The 21,507-nt window shown below is 45.1% G+C and overlaps 1 protein-coding gene across 2 annotated transcripts in view; it reads left to right on the top strand.

The window, feature by feature from the left end:
• Positions 1 to 21,507, top strand: part of nphp4 (nephronophthisis 4) — a 209,845-nt gene that overhangs the window by 133,239 nt on the left and 55,099 nt on the right. For both annotated transcript variants that reach the window (XM_082959999.1, XM_014135427.3), the window contains exons 17-18: positions 1,262 to 1,422; positions 11,353 to 11,521. In XM_082959999.1, the coding sequence (XP_082816125.1) occupies positions 1,262 to 1,422; positions 11,353 to 11,521 (330 nt within the window). The remainder of the gene's footprint in view (positions 1 to 1,261; positions 1,423 to 11,352; positions 11,522 to 21,507) is intronic.

Raw genomic sequence — 21,507 nt, 5'->3', positions numbered from 1 at the left:
CTCCCCAATTTCAATCTTGTCTCATCGCTGCAACTCCTCAACGGGCTCGGGAGGCAAAGGTCAAGTCATTCGTCCTCCGAAACATGATCAGCCAACTGATGACCAGGTCCGCCTGCAGGCACCCACCCCGCCACAAGGAGTCGCTAGAGCGTGATGAGCCAAGTAAACCGCCCCCGGCCAAACCCTCCCCTAACCCGGACGATGCTGGGCCAATTGTGTGCCGCCCTATGGAACTCCCGATCATAGCCGGTAGTGATACAGCCTGGGATCGAACCAGGGTCTGTAGTGACACCTCTAGCACTGGGATGCAGTGTCTTGGACCGCTGCGCCACCCAGGAGGCCCCTGTGTCTGGTCTTTTGATGATTCTTTGTTTTAAACCCTCAGTTAAACATTGGTGTAACCTTGGTATAACATCGATTGTCAATGGGGGGTTTGAAGGGTTGCTTTGGTGTTTGATGTGTTATGTACTAACGAGGCACTGTTTACGAGATGTTCACACCTTGCTTCAATACACACAGGCAAACACGAACACACACACACAAATACTTTAGATTAATCAAAATTCGATGCCTGCAAAAGGCCATTTTCAATTCATTAGCCTAATTTAATGTGAGCTCTTATCCAGAATTGACCTCATAGGACAGTATGTATGTGTGCACTAGGGCTGGGAATTACCAGGGAGCTCACGATACGATAGTGTCACGATACTTAGGTGCTGATACGATATATGTATTGAGATTCTCACGATTCTATATATATTGCGATTCGTTACTATGATTTTATTGCAATACAATGTTCCAAACATATTACTCACTGTATGTCTTCTGCCAATGGACAAGAGAGAGTAATGAGAACAAGTTTTGATCAGTTATGGAAATAAAAGTGCTGAAAACAAATTGGCTCCCTTTTTAAAAATAAGTTGGAGAACAAGCTATAAAGGTGCAGGTACAGCCAACTAGCGCAAACATAATATTGCAATATTGTCAAAACGATAGGATATATCGTCAAAAAATAATATCCCGATATGTAACTGTATAGTATGACTCCATATGAGTGTGTATGCTTTCTCTGTGTTTTAACTATGTCAATGTGTACGTATCTGTGTCCCTCCCTCCTCCATGTGCTATATCATTCATAGAAATAGAATTACTACGGGTACACTCAATATGGCTGCCGGTCCACTCATTACAGAGCCATTGACTTGAATGGGGATGCAGTTCTTGTAATTTTATATGTATGGTATCATTTCCCTCTTCCCAGGCTCCCCGGGGCTCCAGCTGCAGTTCCGTGTGGACGGGGCATTCTTACAGCCGGGTGAGAGACGCTGGTTCCTGCGCTACCTGGCCCTGCACACTCTGCAGGTGGATGTGTGGGACAGTCAATCCCTCCTGCTTATCGGCTCCACAGCCCTGGGGCTCAAGGTACAGTAAGACAGGCCTATTAGCCTCACCACACATGGTCAGACGGCACACTCTGACTGGCAGTTGTCCTTGTTTTTTTCTACCACATGACACTCTATGTTTCACTATATCTAGCCTGGGTGCCAGTCGGTTTCTGCTCTCGTGCCAACTCATGGAGCTAAGAGCAGAAACAGACTGGCACTCTGGCTATTCTATTCGCACTACTTTTGACCAGGCTCACCCAATTCGCCATAAAGTGCTCTACTTTTGGCCAGACTCATCCCATTTGTCATAGTATATACAGTGCATATACAGGAAAGTATTCAGACCCCTTGACTTTTTGGTGTTCTTTGGCTTGCAAAGCCTCCTCTTTTTCCTCCAAACATAACGATGGTCATTATGGCCAAACAGTTCCATTTTTGTTTCATCAGACCAGAGGACGTTTCTCCAAAAAGTACGATCTTTGTCCCCATGTGCCGTAGCAAACCGTAGTCTGGCTTTTTTATGGCGGTTTTGGAGCAGTGGCTTCTTCCTTGCTGAGCGGCCTTTCAGGTTATGTCGATATAGGACTAGTTTTACTGTGGATATAGATACTTTGTACCTGTTTCCTCCAGCATCTTCACAAGATCCTTTGCTGTTGTTCTGAGATTGATTTGCACTTTTCACACCAAAGTACGTTCATCTCTAGGAGGCAGAACGCGTCTCCTTCCTGAGTGGTATGACGGCTGCGTGGTCCCATGGTGTTTATACTTGCGTACTGTCATGACGTTGGCCTGAGGGGGGAGGTTTATGAACCCCATAAATACCTTTCCCCTTTTTCCTCTCTCTACTCTACCGATGTGACTATTGAAAATCCCTTTGTTAACATTGAGAGAGAGTCTGGTGACATCAAGAGATGGGAAACGGAACCATATTTCGGTAATCCAACCAGTTGAAAATATGCGTTGGGACTTAATGAATATGATGTCAGTTCAGTTGGCGTCTGAGACATGATTACTGATGATAGGACGACAAACTGCATCTTGGAAAATCTACACATTCTAGTTATCAGATTCACATGGAATTGTTGTGCAATTTAAATGTTTAAATATGAAACTATTTGTGAAAAGATTAAATGTAATTTTTAGCTTCTTAATAAGACAACGGTTTGTCAGAAGAACACCACTCTGCTCACTCAGAGGCCCCGCCCAAGTGAACAGACATGGGTTGTAAACTTTGAACCACTGCCCTCTCTCCCAATCTTATATAAGCCCCTGGACGAAAATGTAACTTTCTGTTCCAAGGACGTGAGGACTTACCATCCCCACGTTGAAAGGACAAAGACCACCTACAGAACTAAGCCAACCTCAGCAAGAACCTAAAGAAATTGGCATCGAATTTCAATGTGAAGGTGACGACCTACACGCCGGAAGGATACATTTCGACTATACCAGCCAGAATATAGCATGAGCTTAAAGTATGGCAACTTGGTATGAACTTTGAACTCTTATTCACTAAAGAAGTGATACCTCCTAGCCGTCACGTTAGCGCAGCAACTGTAGACGTGGGCTAGGAGAGGACGGACAGAGTATTTGTCCTACCACACGACGACGGTACTACCAAGTATCCATTCTACCACCAGACATTCTTCAAAGGACAACCCGGCCTCCCATCTACGACCAACCGATCGAAGCGCAGCTCAGAGTAAATATTTGTTGCATTTTCCTTTTCCTAATGGGCAGTTATTTAGAATGCATAAGATTCTGTATTTACGATAGAGTAGCTGCCTATGGCCCGATAGAGACATAGCTTCTCCCTTTGAAAAAGCAGGAAGACTGAAGAACATTCAAAACCCCATCCCTTTCTTTGTGTAACCAGCTGTCATATCTGTTCCGTCCGCTAGGGACGTTTTCTTTTAAGACATAATTTGTAATCAATGTATGATACATTCTGTGTACAAATGACACAAATATTAATTTTCACAAAGTTTGCTGCTTCAGTGTCTTTAGATATTTTTGTCAGATGTTACTATGGAATACTGAAGTATAATTTCAAGCATTTCATAAGTGTCAAAGGCTTTTATTGACAATTACATGAAGTTGATGCAAAGAGTCAATATTTGCAGTGTTGACCCTTCTTTTTCAAGACCTCTGCAATCCGCCCTGGCATGCTGTCAATTAACTTCTGGGCCACATCCTGACTGATGACAGCCCATTCTTGCATACTCAATTGTGACGACCCTCCCACTCTGTCTGCCGTATTCTCTCTCTTTGCTTTTGTTTCCTTATTAGGATGCTGGTGGGAGGGTCTCAGCTACATGGGAAACACCTGGGCCCGGGTGTGTCCCAGGATAAAGGCACCTCTTCCACGTTCATTGGAGAGACTCTCTCCATGCAGACACACTATGTTTATTTGTATATAGGTTACCTTAGTTAATAAATATATATTTTGTTATTCCTTGTCTCCACATTGTCTCCCTTTTGTGACAAGTGGGAGCTCATCTGGGATATTTGAACGTATGGTGTTGGGAGAGAACGTGGAGTTGTTAAATTCTGTAGGTGCTCTGTTTGCATATTTTGTTAGTTTGTTTGAGTTTGATAGGCCCAGTATTGGTTGCCTTTGTTTGGTTTGTGTACTGCGTTGGAGAGAGTACATTGGTTAGTTTCCAGACCCCTGCACAGCCTGGAAACTCTTGTTCTACTCGCTGTTGGGACATCAGTCTGAGGAGGTGAGTACAATCAGCTGTGTACCTCGGTGGGAGATTTGGGTAGGGTAGTGAAACTTACTACTCGGAGCTATAGCCTTTCTTTTTCCCCTGATAGGCTTAGCGATGTGTTTCATTTTGGAATACGTTGGGCATGGTTAATGTTTGACATTTTTGTGTGGTGTCTGTGGACTGAGCAGTTGTCTCGGGGGCACATCCGTGGCTTGGTGGAATCTGCCAGCGTGCTGGGGGGTTTACTTCCTTGCCAGTGGGCTACAGTGCATAATTACCCACCACGAATCCACACGAAGACTAGGGTTGAGCTATTGTAGGTTTTGGGGAAGCTCCATATCTCTTTTCTGTGGTGCCCAGTGTGATTGTCATTTCTCTTGTTGTGGTCTGGTGTGCTCAGCAGAGGGGTTGAGCGAGATTTTTTTTTAGTATTTACTAGTGACTATGAACCGTTGAGAGGTGACTATGAACCGTTGAGAGGTGTTGTAAAAATTAGGAAGGACCCTGAGATGTTCTTTTCGTTGGAGCTTGTAGTTGACACTCTTGTGCCCTGTTCCTGAATGTTTACGTGACTGACCATTGTTTGGTAGTGTCAGGTTCTATCGCTCCTGTTTTTTCCCTCCTTGTCTCGTTTTCTTCTTTCCTCTTAAACATTGCTTCCTGTGCGCAAAGGTTGCTGAGGTCTGAGGAGGAGGTTGGCTGGGGCAAGTGGAAGGTGAACCTGTAACCCCTCGTCAATTTGGGACGCAGAGGCTTTTGTTTCCTTATTAGGATGCTGGTGGGTGGAGTTGGGAGGGTCGTCAGCTACATGGGAAACACCTGGGCCCGGGTGTGTCCCAGGATAAAGGCACCTCTTCCACATTCATTGGAGAGACTCCATGTAGACACACTGTTTATTTTTATATAGGTTACCTTAGTTAATAAATATATATTTTGTTATTCCTTGTCTCCACGTTGTCTGCCTTTTGTTAAGATCGTTGAGCCGGTTCGTGACACAATGCTTGGAGTTCGTCAGAATTTGTGGGTTTTTGTTTGTCCACCCGCCTCCTGAGGATTGACCACAAGTTCTCAATGGGATTAAGGTCTGGGAAGTTTCCTGGCTATGGACCCAAAATATCAATGTTTTGTTCCCCGAGCCACTTAGGTATCACTTTTGCCTTATGGCAAGGTGCTCCATTATGCTGGAAAAGGCATTGTTTGTCACCAAACTGTTCCTGGATGGTTGGGAGAAGTTGCTCTCGGAGGATGTGTTGGTACCATTCTTTATTCATGGCTGTGTTCTTAGGCAATATTGTGAGTGAGCCCACTCCCTTGGCTCAGAAGCAACCCCACACATGAATGGTCTCAGGATGCTTTACTGTTGGCATGACACAGGACTGATGATAGCACTCACCTTGTCTTTTCCGGACAAGCTTTTCTCCGGATGCCCCAAACAATCAGAAAGGGGATTCATCAGAGAAAATTACTTTACCCCAGTCCTCAGCAGTCCAATCCCTGTACCTTTTGCAGAATATTAGTCTGTCCCTGATGTTTTTCCTGGAGAGAAGTGGCTTCTTTGCTGCCCTTCCTGACACCAGGCCATCCTCGAGTCTTTGCCTCACTGTGTGTGCAGATGCATTCACACCTGCCTGCTGCCATTCCTGAGCAAGCTCTGTACTGGTGGTGCTCCGATCCCGCAGCTGAATCAACTTTAGGAGATGGTCCTGGCGCTTGCTGGACTTTCTTGGGTGCCTTGAAGCCGCCTTCACAACAATTGAATCACTCTCCTTGAAGTTCTTGATGATCCGATAAATGGTTGCTTTAGGTGCAATCTTACTGGCAGCAATATCATTGCCTGTGAAGCCCTTTTTGTGCAAAGCAATGACGACGGCACGTGTTTCCTTGCAGGTAACCATGGCTGACAGAGGAAGAACAATGATTCCAAGCAGCACCCTCCTTTTGAAGCTTCCAGTCTGTTATTCGAAGTCAATCAGCATGACAGAGTGATCTCCAGCCGTGTCCTCGTCAACACTCACACTTGTGTTAACGAGAGAATCACTGAAATGATCTCAGCTGGTCCTTTTGTGGCAGGGCTGAAATTCAGTGGAAATGTTTTGGGGGCGGGGGATTCAGTTCATTTGCATGGCAAAGAGGGACTTTGCAATTAATTGCAATTCATCTGATCACTCTTCATAACATTCCGGAGTATATGCAAATTGCCATCATACAAACTGAGGCAGCAGACTTGGTGAAAATTAATATTTGTGTCATTCTCAACTTTTGGCCACGACTGTATGTAATTATGCGTGATTTATTTAGGAATTTTGTAAATAAATAATTAAACCAAATTTTGTGTTGCTGATTCAACTTGTTGACTATAACCAAGAATTTACAACTTTCAGATGAGACTAAACAAGGTGACGATTAAATATTGACTGCGATTGATGTAAAAGATTACTAGGTCTTTAAGAGTTTATTCAGAAGATAACAGCTCTATAAACATTCTTTCGTGGTGCCCCGACTTTCTAGTTAATTTCATTCACCTGATTAGCTTAATCAGTAATATGAATTACAGAGAAGTGATTTTATAGAATAACTTGTCATATCACTTAATCCAGCGTAGCCAAAGACACGACAGTACTATTGTTTGTACAGATGAACGTGGTACCTTCAGGCATTTGGAAATTGCTCCCAAAGATGAACCAGACATGTGGAGGTCTACAATTGTTTTTCTGAGGTCTTGGCTGATTTCTTTTGATTTTCCCATGATGTCAAGCAAAGAGGCACTAAGTTTTAAGGTAGGCCTTGAAATACTTCCAAAGGTACACCTCCAGTTGACTCAAATGATGTCAATTAGCCTATCACAAGCTTCTAAAGCCATGCCATCATTTTCTGGAATGTTCTAAGCTGTTTAAAGTCAGTCAACTTAGTGTATGTAAACTTCTGACCCACTTGAATTGTGATACAGTGAATAATACGTGAAGTAATGTCTGTAAACAATTGTTGGAAAAATTACTAGTGTCATGCACGAAGTAGATGCCCTAATCGACTTGCCAAAACTATAGTTTGTTAACAAGACATTTGTGGAGTGGTTGAAAAACGAGTTTTAATGACTCGCCTAAGTGTATGTAAACTTCCGACTTCAACCATATATATATATATTGTGGCAGACCAGGGGGTTTGGTCAAGACGTTTACACAGATCAGACACGGACAGAGTATGATTAGCTCAGTTTCAAGGGTGTTTTATTAAATAATAAATCAAAAAGAAAAGGATAGGATAGGTCTCCCCCATGAGACCCTCTCCGGGATAACGTCTTCTGGGCTACGGGTCTTGCTGTCGGGCACACAAACTAAACTCACTCGCCGTAGCTCGGGTAACCGTCTCCAACTACATGGAAGTCACCTCATTTCCCCGAGTCCTCTCCTGTGTGCTGCCCTTCTGGCAGCTTTATGGGGCTTGTACAGCTGGTGAGCAATCAGCCCTTGATTACTCACCAACTCCCCAATTAGTCCTGGGTGGAGAGCCCGTCGAGACCTGGCACGTCCAGCAGATGGAGCCATCGGCTCGCGACGTATACTCCGTCTGTCACCAGGCCTCGACAAGTCTCCCCCTGGTGGCTGACCTGCTGTACGCCACACACACACACCCTTTAGCTCTGTCGGGGATGGGACTGTCGTCAGTGCGACGTACGGCTCCCTTCTCGATAGGGCATCCGTGTTTCCATGCTTCACCCCTGACCTGTGCACAACAGAAAAAGAGAAGCGTTGAAGGGACAAGAACCACTTGGTAACCCGATCGTTTGTGTCCTTACCCCTGGCCATCCAGACCAGGGGAGCATGGTCCGTGACCAGGGTGAAGTGGGTACCCAACAGGTAATACTCGAGTGTTTAGCGCCCACTTCACCGCTAGACACTCTTTCTCCACAATGGAGTACTTTTTCTCTCTAGGAACCAGCTTTCTGCTGATGTACATGATGGGGTGCTCCTCCCCATCGTGTATCTGGGACAGAACGGCGCCTAGTCCCGTATCACACGCATCCGTCTGGACCACCATTGGCACCTGGAAATCGGGCGTTACGAGGATCGGATGGGAGCACAGCGCTTCCTTCAGACGGCTGACCGCCGCTTCTGTCTCGTTGGTCCATTTCACTGTTTTTGGGAGGCAGGCCCTGGTTAGATCGGTGAGGGGGGGAAGCTATAGCCGCAAGTTGGGGATAAATCGGCTATAGTATCCTGCCAGTCCCAGGAAGGACTTGACCTGTGTCTTGGTGCGTGGAACGGGCCAGTCACGCACCGCGTGAACCTACCTCTTTTGGGGCTTGACATACCCCAGGTACTCCACCTCCTCGAAACCTAGTTTACACTTCTTAGGGTTTGCGGTCAACCTGGCTTGTCTGAGCGCGTCCAGCACCGCCTGGAGGCGCATCAAGTGCTCTTCCCAACCTTGGCTGTGGATGATGTCATCCAAATAGGCCGCTGCATACTGCTGGTGGGGTCGAAGTACTTTGTTCATCAGCCGTTGGAATGTGGGCGGGGCTCCGTGGAGACCAAACGGAAGCACCCGGTACTGATACAACCCATCTGGTGTCAAACGCCATCTTCTCCCGGGAGGAGGCTGCCAACGGTACCTGCCAATAACCTTTGGTCAGGTCAAGGGTGCTGATGTACCGGGCCTTTCCCAATCGGTCGATGAGCTCGTCATCTGGCAGCTCCCTTGTGGTGTCACGATGGTGGTCCACACGGTGGGATACCGCTTTGTGTCACCGTGAACACAGGAAATGGACATCTCCCTAACCCTTTCGGTCTCCTGGTTCAGCAGGCTCGTATTTACGAGCGTAACCACACTTCCGGAGTCCAATAGCGCTTCCGTGTCGTGTCCGTCAACCTTCACTGGGACCATGGGTGCAGTTGATCCGGGGTGCGCCCAACAGGAGTTGACATAGTTCACGGCGTGACCCACCTCGCCGCCGTGGCTAGCTGATGGCATCGACTCCTTTCGAGCCAGGCAATTCCAGGCAATGTGCCCCCGGGCGCCACAATGAAAACACCTTTGGTCTCCATCTACCTGGGGTCGATGGGGACGGGTCGGCCCTACCCTAGCTGTTTCTCCACGGGTTTGCGGTCCTTTGGCCCTGCCGACTGTCGGTTCGGGGTACACCACGGTGGGGCTGTCTTTCCGTCCCCTCGGACGGGTCACCGATTCGTCCCGGCTCCCACTCAGCAGGGCCTGCGTGTTATGATGCATCTCCACTGCTTCCAGGAGGCCCTCCAAGGTCTGGGGTGCGCATAGACTCGCTGCCCTCTTCATGTCATAGGGTAGCGCCCGTAAGAAGCGATCCAGGACCACTTTGTTTCGAGGATGGAGAGGGTGGATACGTCGGTTAGGAGCCATGCCCTGGTGACGCGCAGTAGGTCGTTCATCTGTGCTCGGGGGGATGCGTCTGCTACGAACCTCCAGTCGTGGAACTGTTGAGCCTGATGGGCCAGGCTGTACCCGTTACGGCTGAGTATCTCCCGTTTGAGTCTGTCGTAATTAGCCGCCTGTTCATCGTTCAGGTCCCAATACGCCTTTTGGGCATTCCCCGAGAGGAACGGGGCCAACAGACTGGCCAACTTCGGCCTTGGCCATCCTTCCGGTAGAGCTGTCCATTCAAACGTACAGAGGTATGTTTCGACGTCATCGTCTTCCGTTAGTTTGAGTAAAAACTGGTTGGGATGTGATTCAAGAGACGCTCCGCCTTGCAGCTTCCTGATTTCCTCAACGAGGCGGCTGTTTTGTAATCGCTGTTCGTCCAGCGTTTGTTCCTGAACCGCCTGTTGTGCTTGTTGGGCCCGGACGAACTGAGCTATCAACTCGTCCATGCTGATGCTGTGTAAACGTCAACCCTGATCTGACCACGTTATCAGATTGCCCGCATTCTCCACCACTTGTGACAGACCAGGGGGTTTGGTCAAGACGTTTACACAGATCAGACACGGACAGAGTATGATTAGCTCGGTTTCAAGGGTGTTTATTAAATAATAAATCAAAAAGAAAAGGATAGGTCTCCCCCATGAGACCCTCTCCAGGATACCGTCTTCTGGGCTCCGGGTCTTGCTGGATCCTGTCGGGCACACACTCAACTCACTCGTCGTAGCTTGGGTAACCGTCTCCAACTACATGGAAGTCACCTCACTTCCCCCAGTCCTCTCCTGTGTGCTGCCCTTCTGGCAGCTTTATGGGGCTTGTACAGCTGGTGAGCAATCAGCCCTTTATTACTCACCAACTCCCCAATCAGCCCCAATTAGTCCTGGATGGAGAGCCCGTTGAGACCTGGCACGTCCAGCAGATGGAGCCATCGGCTCGCGATGTATACTCCGTCTGTCACCAGGCCTCGACGAGTCTCCCCTTGGTGGCTGACCTGCTGTACGCCACTATATATATATATATATATATATAATATATATATATATATAACCCCTTTTTTGGGGTAGGCACAAAACTACCTTCATACTCTGTTCGTTTTTTAAATCTGGTACCGGCTACTTTGACGAGTCCCATGACAAAACAGAGAACACCATCGTGTCTGTGAGATTCTCCCCTATCCACAGTGGGGTCCCATTAGTTTGTAGGCCAATCGGTTCGGACGCTACCAAATAGAAGTTGGCACATCGACGGTACCGACTTCAGACAAGTCTCCTGACACGGAGAGTGCCATCGTGTTCGTGAGAGTCTCCCCTTTCCATAGAGGGTTCATAATGGTTTCTAGGTCAAACTGTTCGGACGCTACAGAGGTTTTTGTGAGAACTAGAGCAGTGGTCTGACAAACACCGCTCTAGCTCTGCCGCTGACTCCTCATGTAGCCTATTACCGGCAACTTCAGGAGAGTAATGGCAGAACCTGCAAAAGCCAGTAGGAGCAGAAGACGGATGGTCAGGTTAAGTTTTTTTTTTTCATCTGGTTATCTTGATCTGCCTCTCCTGTCTCTGTGCAGCATATGTTGCGTCAGTAGTTTTTGTCTGGTGTGGTGTCTCCGGGCAGCATATGTTGTCAGGGCCGTCCTGGCTGTTTGTTTATTTGGATCTGAACGCGCCCCAATCTCTGCCCCTGATCTCTGAACGCTCCCCTATCTTGTCGTGTCTCCGAACGCTGATCTGTGTCTCTGCACAGCATATGTTGTGTCAGGGCCCTCCTGCTTGCTTGTTTGTTTGTTTGTTTGTTTGTGTTGTGTCTCTAAACACGCCCCTATCTTGTTGTCTCTTAACGCACCCCTGCACCTCTGTCTCTTCATTCAGCATATGTTGCGGCAGGGCCGTCCAGCTGTACAGGCCACTCATGAGCTGGAGGTCATCACCACAGAGTACATGGGTGAAGGCGTGCCAGTGAGCCTGCACCGGGCCTCCAACCCGATCAGTGTCTTCACCACCATCAAAGGTCGGCTCCATCTGCGCCTGGGCAACGTGGGTAAGGACGAGAGCACTGCATTTATTACTGAAGTATATTAATCTACCCCCTCTATCCATCCATCCATCACTCTTGTCTCACCTTTTTACTATCAATGCCGATTTAATTGGGTTACAATTGTAACCGGGTATCAATAACAGGAAACTTAAACTGGAACAGTGAAATGGTACGGTTAGTGAGGCATTGAGCTCCACAAAGAATGAAGGTAGAAGTGAAGTAGCCTAAGGAAGGAAGTAAGTATTAAGAAAAGTACACCTACTCTATTTACCTTCAATAGATGGTTGGCTGAGTTTTAGGAAGAGCACACTCATACTGTCTACCAGGACAATATGGAAAGGGATAAGGAGTCTGGAGAGCACACATACATACTGTAACGAACTACAGACTTGGATGGGAGCACACAGTAGTAAGGCTTGATTGTATTTCACATATGTTACACTGTGTGCTTGGGTGACATTGGGTTGTAATCTATGTGCTGGACTTTCGGGACACGACGCCCGCTTTTCAAGCAGTTATCCAATTGAAGTGTTTTAGCCCCACAGTGTCACGGCAGCTGTCGACAGTTTCGCCGTTTGTTGTCGGAATAAATAATACCCACTCATAAACAGTACATATCACCGTCGGGCCTCGAAAAGCCCAATTTTCCGACAGAGTAATTGTGGTTCTAATACGACTCGCTTCCTCCCTGCTTATCTCCTAAAGCAGGGTAAGAGCGCGGTGAGAAATTGGAAACGTCTGGCATGTAATTTCCAATCAAGACTTAGATATCCATCAGGCTGGCTCTGTCTCCCAGCAGCCGACAGTTGGAATCAATTAACAGACGAGGATGCCCATGAATCAGCCCTGTGCACACCGAGCACCTCCATCTCTCTCTCTGTAGCGCTCTCTCTTTCTAGTGCTCTCTTTAGCTACCTCTATCTCTTTCTCTTCCTCTATCCCTGTCTCTGAAGCTCTCTCTCTCTCTAGCTCTATTTCACTCCATACCTACCTTACTCACTCTCTCTTGCTTGCTTCCACCACTCTCTAGCTCACTCCATCTCTCTTTCTAACTGTAATTCTCTCTCCTCCCCCCCTCTTCTGTTGGCTCTCATCAAGCCTTAATGAATCTCTCATCTTATTTGTTCCTCTGTGAGAGATGGTCATTAGCGTGTTTGAGGGAGAGCTGGAATTTACCTACTGCCAAGACAGATGGAGGTGGTGGAGAGATTATGTTCTGTTAGTGAAGCTCACCAGGGCCCCTATCTCTCGGCACAGTACCCCAACAACAATGGGGGGGATTCTCTGAGTGGAAGCAAGAGTGAGGGAAAGAGAGAGAAGGAAAGAGCGAGACGGAGCGAGATCAAGGAGGTGGCGAGAGAAGACAAGTCAAGAGAAAATAGGGGGGAGTGTTTGAACTAGTTATGGCTGGCTGTGCTTTAGGGTTTTAAAGTCTTGGTTGTTTTGTTGGTGATTTGTTTTCAGTAGCTGTACTGTTACATCATATGATGGCTGGTGGTACCTGTGTTGTATGTAGCCTGGTCACAGATATGTTAGCTATTGTTAACTCCATTGCTGTCATTGTCAAACCAAACATGGCATGACAATTCCATAAGGATTTGGCTAGAGAGCAGAAACAGCCTGGCTCCCATGCTATCTTATATGCGTGTATCATCTGTATTTTGGTTAATGAAAATATCTACATTACTGTATGTTTCTGAAAGACAGTGGTTAGTTAAGTGGCCGTCTCGCTGTTCTAATTTTATGACTTTTGTTCATGCTCGCAATTAATCATGTCTTTCCTACAGCCTGCTTGGAATTCATAAGAATTAGCCTTTATTGGGAACAAAGTCTAATCAAAGTTTATTTGTTACGTACACAGTTGAGCAGGTGTTATAGCGATAGATACACAGTGCCTTGCAAAAGTATTCATCCCCCTTGGCGTTTTCCTATTTTGTTGCATTACAACCTGTAATTTAAATTGATCTTTATTTGGATTTCATGTAATGGACGTACACAAAATAGTCCAAATTGGTGAAATGAAAAAAATTATAAAAAAAAAAAAAACGGAAAAGTGGTGCGTGCATATGTATTCACCCCCTTTGCTATGAAGCCCCTAAATAAGATCTGGTGCAACCAATTGCCTTCAGAAGTCACATAATTAGTTAGTTATCACACAGGTGGACTTTATTTAAGTTTCACATGATCTGTCACATGATCTCAGTATATATACACCTGTTCTGAAAGGCCCCAGAGTCTGCAACACCACTAAGCAAGGGGCACCACCAAGCAAGCGGCACCGTGAAGACCAAGGAGCTCTCCAAACGGGTCAGGGACGAAGTTGTGGAGAAGTACAGATCAGGGTGGGGTTCTAAAAATATCCTAAACTTTGAACATCCCACGGAGCACCATTAAATCTATTGTTAAAAAAAATTACAAAATATGGCACCACAACAAACCTGCCAAGAGAGGGCTGCAAACCAAAACCCACAGACATTAATCAGAGAGGCAACAAACAGACCAAAGACAAACCTGAAGGAGCTGCAAAGCTCCACAGCGGAGATTGGAGTATCTGTCCATTGGACCACTTTAAGCCGTACACTCCACAGAGCTGGGCTTTACGGAAGAGTGGCCAGAAAAAAGCCATGTCTAAAAGGAAAAAGTAAGCAAACATTGTTGGTGTTCGCCAAAAGGCATGTGGGAGACTCCCCAAACATATGGAAGAAGGTACTCTGGTCAGATGAGACTAAAATTGAGCTTTTTGGCCATCAAGGAAAACACTATGTCTGGCGCAAACGCAACACCTCTCATCATCCCAAGAACACAATCTCCACAGTGAAGCATGGTGGTGGCAGCATCATGCTGGGGGGATGTTTTTCCATCGGCAGGGACTGGGAAACTGGTCAGAATTTATGGAATAACGGATGGCGCTACATACAGGGAAATTCTTGAGGGAAACCTGTTTCAGTCTTCCAGAGATTTGAGACTGGGACAGAGGTACACCTTCCAGCAGGACATGACCCTAAGCATACTGCTAAAGCAACACATTTTTTACATTTTTTTTTTACATTTTAGTAATTTAGCAGACGCTCTTATCCAGAGCGACTTACAGTAGTGAATGCATACATTTCATTTCATGCATTTTTTTTGTTGTACTGGCCCCCCATGGGAATCGAACCCACAATCCTGGCGTTGCACACACCATGCTGGCGTTGCAAACACCATGCTCTACCAACTGAGCCAACTGGTTTAAGGGGAAACATTTAAATGTCATGGAATGGCCTCATCAAAGCCCAGAGAATATGTGGTATGACGTAAAGATTGCTGTACACCAGCAGAACCCATACAACTTGATTGAGCTGAAGCAGTTTTGCCTTGAAGAATGGGCAAAAATCCCAGTGGCTAGATGTGCCAAGCTTATAGAGACATACCCCAAGAGACATGCAGCTGTAATTGCTGCTGAAGGTTGCTCTACAAATTATTGACTTTGGGGGGTGAATAGTTATGCACGCTCAAGTTTTCAGTTTTTTTTTTTTGTCTTATTTCTTGTTTGTTTCACAAGAAAAAATATTTTGTATCTTCAAAGTGGTAGGCATGTTGTGTAAATCAAATGATACAAACCCCCCAAAAAATCTATTTTAATTCCAGGTTGTAAGGCAACAAAGTAGGAAAAATGCCAAGGGGGCTGAATACTTTCGCAAGCCAAGTGCATTCGGAAAGTATTTAAACCCCTTGACTTTTTCCACATTTTCTTGTTTTACAGCATTATTCTAAAATGTATTTAATCATTTTTTCCCCTCATCAACCTACACACAACCCCATAATGACAAAGCAAAAGGTCTTTATACATTTAAAAAATAAATATTCTTAAAATAAAAAACTGAAATATCACATATCACATTTACATAAGTATTCAGACCCTTTACTCAGTACTCAGCACATTTGGCAGCGATTAAAGCCTTGAGTCTTCTTGGGAATGGCGCTACAAGCTTGGCGCACATATATTTGGGGAGTTTCTCCCATTCTTCTCTGCAGATCCTCTCAAGCTCTGCTTAGGGTCGTTGTCCTGTTGGAAGGTGAACCTTCGCCCCAGTCTGAGGTCCGGAACACTCTGGAGCAGGTTTTCATCAAGGATCTATCTGTACTTTGCTCCGTTCATCTGTCCCTCGATCCTGACTAGTCTCCCAGTCCCTGCCACTGACAAACTTTTTTCACTTTGTCATTATGGGGTATTGTGTGTAGATTGATGAGGAAAAACATTAATTAAATCAATTTTAGAACAAAGCTGTAATGTAACAAAATGTGTAAAAAGTCAAGGGGTCGGAGTACTTTCTGAGAATCGAGTGTATAAATAAACATTGTAACAAAATGCAATGTACAGTAGTAGATACACTACATGGCCAAAAGTATGTGGCCACCTGCTCGTCGAACATCTCATTCCAAAAACATGGGCATTAAAATGGAGTTGGTCCCCCCTTTGCTGCTATAACAGCCTCCACTCTTCTGCGAAGGCTTTCCACTAAATGTTGGAACATTGCTGTGGGGACTTGCTTCCTTTCAGCCACAGGAGCATTAGTGACATCGGGCACTGATGTTGGGTGAATAGGCCTGGCTCGCAGTCGGCATTGTAATTCATCCCAAAGGCCTTCGTTGGGGTTGAGGTGAGACTCTGTGCAGGTCAGCCAAGTTCTTCAACACCAATCTCAACAAACTATTTCTGTATGGACCTTGCTTTGTGCACAGGGGCATTGTCATCCTGAAACAGGAAAGGGCCTTCCCCAAACTGTTGCCACAAAGTTGGAAACACAGAATCGTCTAGAATGTCATTGTATGCTGTAGCGTTAATATTTCCCTTCACTCAAACTAAAGGTCCTAGCCCGAACCGTGAAAAACATCCCCAGACTATTATTCCTCTTCCACCAAACTTTACCGTTGGCACTATGCATTGGAGCAGGTAGCGTTCTCCTGGCATCCGTCAAACCTAGATTAGTCTGTCTGACTGCCAGATGGTAAAGTGTGAGTGTTGCAACCGAGGACAGACGATTTTTATGCGCTACGTTCTTCATCACTCAGCAGTCCCGTTCTGTGAGCTTGTGTGGCCTACCACTTCAGGGCATCTTTTCACAAATAGTTTTATGTTTAATCACATATGTTTCACTATATTTACATGTGAACCTGACAGCTGGGAAATGTACACTTTAAGAGATACAGTTGTGTGTTTCCTGTTATTCATGAGATCACCAAATAAAACACACTCGTTATAACTGTCCCTTAATAAGTGTCCAAGGACCATTCCCACATTCTCAAAAGTGGAAATATTGTTTCATTGTTTAATACAGGGCACTTCATGACACTGGATTAAAACCAAATTATGATGATGTACTATATTACGTATTGGATCACTAAAAAATACAACTTTTACATTACCGTGTAGTTTACCAATAAAATGGTCTGATGGTGATGTGGATATACTTGGTATACATATCCCAAAATAAATATGATCGCACTCCGATACATTTTTATAGAAAGTTAGCAAAAGTAGATATCTTGCTGCCATGGAAAGCTAAATACCTGTCTATTTGTGGTAGAAACACCCTGATTAACTCTTTAGTCATATCCCAGTTTACGTATTTGATTATGGTCTTGCCTACACCTAGCAAACAGTTAAAGAAAATTATATGAGGGAAAAAATATTCAATTTTATTTGGAACGGCAAGCCAGACAATATTAAATGGTCCTGTTTATATAATGAATATGAATTCGGAGGCCAGAAATGATTATATATTAAAACATTAGACATCACTAAAGGCTTCAGTCATACAAAAGTTATGCTTAAATCAGAACTGGTTCTCTAGCAAATTAGTAAAAGTGTTCAAGAACTGTCTTTTTTCCCCTTTATTCAGATTACATTCTTACTAATGATTGAAAAGGAAATCTCCCAAATATCGTTATTTTGAAAACAAGCCATAGGAAGTTGGTTGCAATTTCAATTTAATCCACTAGAAAAAAACAGAACAAATCATACAACAAATATTGTGGTTAAACTCAAATATACTAATTGATAAAAATCACACATGCAGCTAACAAAAACACATGGAAATCAAATCAAATCAAATGTATTTTTATATAGCCCTTCGTACATCAGCTGATATCTCAAAGTGCTGTACAGAAACCCAGCCTAAAACCCCAAACAGCAAGCAAAGCATGTGAAAGAAGCACGGTGGCTAGGAAAAACTCCCTAGGAAAAACTCCCTAGAAAGGCCAAAAACCTAGGAAGAAACCTAGAGAGGAACCAGGCTATGAGGGGTGGCCAGTCCTCTTCTGGCTGTGCAGGGTGGATATTATAACAGAACATGGTCAAGATGTTAAAATGTTAAAATGTTCATAAATGACCAGCATGGTCAAATAATAATAATCATAGTAGTTGTCGAGGGTGCAACAAGCACGTCCGGTGAACAGGCCGGGTTCCATAGCCGCAGGCAGAACAGTTGAAACTGGAGCAGCAGCATGGCCAGGTGGACTGGGGACAGCAAGGAGTCATCATACCAGGTAGTCCTGAGGCATGGTCCTAGGGCTCAGGTCCTCCGAGAGAAAGACAGAAAGAGAGAATTAGAGAGAGCATATTTAAATTCACACAGGACACCGGATAAGACAAGAGAAATACTCCAGATGTAACAGACTGACCCTAGCCCCCCGACACATAAACTACTGCAGCATAAATACTGGAGGCTGAGACAGGAGGGATCAGAAGACACTGTGGCCCCATCCGATGATACCCCCGGACAGGGCCAAACAGGCAGGATATAACCCCACCCACTTTGCCAAAGCACAGCCGCCACACCACTAGAGGGATGTCTCCAACCACCAACTTACCGTCCTAAGACAAGGCCGAGTATAGCCCACAACGATCTCCGCCATGGCACAACCTAAGGGGGGGGCGCCAACCCAGACAGGAAGACCACGTCAGTGACTCAACCCACTCAAGTGACGCACCCCTCCCATGGACGGCATGGAAGAACACCAGTAAGCCAGTGACTCAGCCCCTATAAAAGGGTTAGAGGCAGAGAATCCCAGTGGAAAGAGGGGAACCGGCAAGGCAGAGACAGCAAGGGCGGTTCGTTGCTCCAGCCTTTCCGTTCACCTTCACACTCCTGGGCCAGACTATACTTAATCATAGGACCTACTGAAGAGATAAGTCTTCAGTAAAGACTTAAAGGTTGAGACTGAGTCTGCGTCTCTCACATTGGTAGGCAGACCATTCCATAAAAATGGAGCTCTATAGGAGAAAGCCCTACCTCCAGCCGTTTGCTTAGAAATTCTAGGGACAATTAGGAGGCCTGCGTCTTGTGACCGTAGCGTACGTGTAGGTATGTACGGCAGGACCAAATCGGAAAGATAGGTAGGAGCAAGCCCATGTAATGCTTTGTAGGTTAGCAGTAAAACCTTGAAATCAGCCCTTGCCTTAACAGGAAGCCAGTGTAGGGAGGCTAGCACTGGAGTAATATGATCAAATTTTTGGGTTCTAGTCAGGATTCTAGCAGCCGTATTTAGCACTAACTGAAGTTTATTTAGTGCTTTATCCGGGTAGCCGGAAAGTAGAGCATTGCAGTAGTCCAGCCTAGAAGTAACAAAAGCATGGATTAATTTTTCTGCGTCATTTTTGGACAGAAAGTTTCTGATTTTTGCAATGTTATGTAGATGGAAAAAAGCTGTCCTTGAAACAGTCTTGATATGTTCTTCAAAAGAGAGATCAGGGTCCAGAGTAACGCCGAGGTCCTTCACAGTTTTATTTGAGACGACTGTACAACCATCCAGATTAATTGTCAGATTCAACAGAAGATCTCTTTGTTTCTTGGGACCTAGAACAAGCATCTCTGTTTTGTCCGAGTTTAAAAGTAGAAAGTTTGCAGCCATCCACTTCTTTATGTCTGAAACACAGGCTTCTAGCGAGGGCAATTTTGGGGCTTCACCATGTTTCACTGAAATGTACAGCTGTGTGTCGTCCGCATAGCAGTGAAATTTAACATTATGTTTTCGAATGACATCCCCAAGAGGTAAAATATATAGTGAAAACAATAGTGGTCCTAAAATGGAACCTTGAGGAACACCGAAATTTACAATTGATTTGTCAGAGGACAAACCATTCACAGAGACAAACTGATATCTTTCCCACAGATAAGATCTAAACCAGGCCAGAACTTGTCCATGTAGACCAATTTGGGTTTCCAATCTCTCCAAAAGAATGTGGTGATCGATGGTATCAAAAGCGGCACTAAGATCTAGGAGCACGAGGACAGATGCAGAGCCTCGGTCTGACGTCATTAAAAGGTCATTTACCACCTTCACAAGTGCAGTCTCAGTGCTGTGATGGGGTCTAAAACCAGACTGAAGCGTTTCGTATACATTGTTTGTCTTCAGGAAGGCAGTGAGTTGCTGTGCAACAGCTTTTTCTAACATTTTTGAGAGGAATGGAAGATTCGATATAGGCCGATAGTTTTTTATAATTTCTGGATCAAGATTCGGCTTTTTCAAGAGAGGCTTTATTACTGCCACTTTTAGTGAGCTTGGTACACATCCGGTGGATAGAGAGCCGTTTATTATGTTCAACATAGGAGGGCCAAGCACAGGAAGCAGCTCTTTCAGTAGTTTAGTTGGAATAGGGTCCAGTATGCAGCTTGAGGGTTTGGAGGCCATGATTATTTTCATCATTGTGTCAAGAGATATAGTACTAAAACACTTTAGTATCTCCCTTGATCCTAGGTCCTGGCAGAGTTGTGTAGACTCAGGACAATGGAGCTTTGGAGGAATACCCAGATTTAAAGAGGAGTCTGTAATTTGCTTTCTAATGATCATGATCTTTTCCTCAAAGAAGTTCATAAATGTATTACTGCTGAAGTGAAAGCCATCCTCCATTTGCGAAGGCTGCTTTTTAGTTAGCTTTGCGACAGTATCAAAAAGAAATTTCGCATTGTTCTTATTTTCCTCAATTAAGTTGGAAAAATAGGATGATCGAGCAGCAGTGAGGGCTTTTCGATACTGCACGGTACTGTCTTTCCAAGCTAGTCGGAAGACTTCCAGTTTGGTGAGGCGCCATTTCCGTTCCAATTTTCTGGAAGCTTGCTTCAGAGCTCGTGTATTTTCTGTATACCAGGGAGCTAGTTTCTTATGACAGATGTTTTTAGTTTTTAGGGGTGCAACTGCGTCTAGGGTATTGCGCAAGGTTAAATTGAGTTCCTCGGTTAGGTGGTTAACTGATTTTTGTCCTCTGACGTCCTTGGGTAGGCAGAGGCAGTCTGGAAGGGCATCAAGGAATCTTTGGGTTGTCTGAGAATTTATAGCACGACTTTTAATGCTCCTTGGTTGGGGTCTGAGCAGATTATTTGTTGCAATTGCAAACGTAATAAAATGGTGGTCCGATAGTCCAGGATTATGAGGAAAAACATTAAGATCCACAACATTTATTCCATGGGACAAAACTAGGTCCAGAGTATGACTGTGGCAGTGAGTAGGTCCAGAGACATGTTGGACAAAACCCACTGAGTCGATGATGGCTCCGAAAGCCTTTTGGAGTGGGTCTGTGGACTTTTCCATGTGAATGTTAAAGTCACCAAAAATTGAATATTATCTGCTATGACTACAAGATCCGATAGGAATTCAGGGAACTCAGTGAGGAACACTGCATATGGCCCAGGAGGCCTGTAAACAGTAGCTATAAAAAGTGAGTGAGTAGGCTGCATAGATTTCATGACTAGAAGCTCAAAAGACGAAAACGTCATTGTTTTTTTTTTTTGTAAATTGAAATTTGCTATCGTAAATGTTAGCAACACCTCCGCCTTTGCCGGATGCACGGGGGGTATGGTCACTAGTGTAACCAGGGGGTGAGGCCTCATTTAACACAGTAAATTCATCAGGCTTAAGCCATGTTTCAGTCAGGCCAATCACATCAAGATTATTATCAGTGATTAGTTCATTGACTATAACTGCCTTGGAAGTGAGGGATCTAACATTAA

This window comes from Salmo salar, chromosome 13 (genome assembly GCF_965601325.2).
Source record: "Salmo salar chromosome 13, fSalSal1, whole genome shotgun sequence".
NCBI classification, from domain to species: Eukaryota; Metazoa; Chordata; class Actinopteri; order Salmoniformes; family Salmonidae; genus Salmo; species Salmo salar.
The sequence above is the reverse complement of the archived record's forward strand: the minus strand, read 5'-3'. Positions and strand labels throughout refer to the sequence as shown.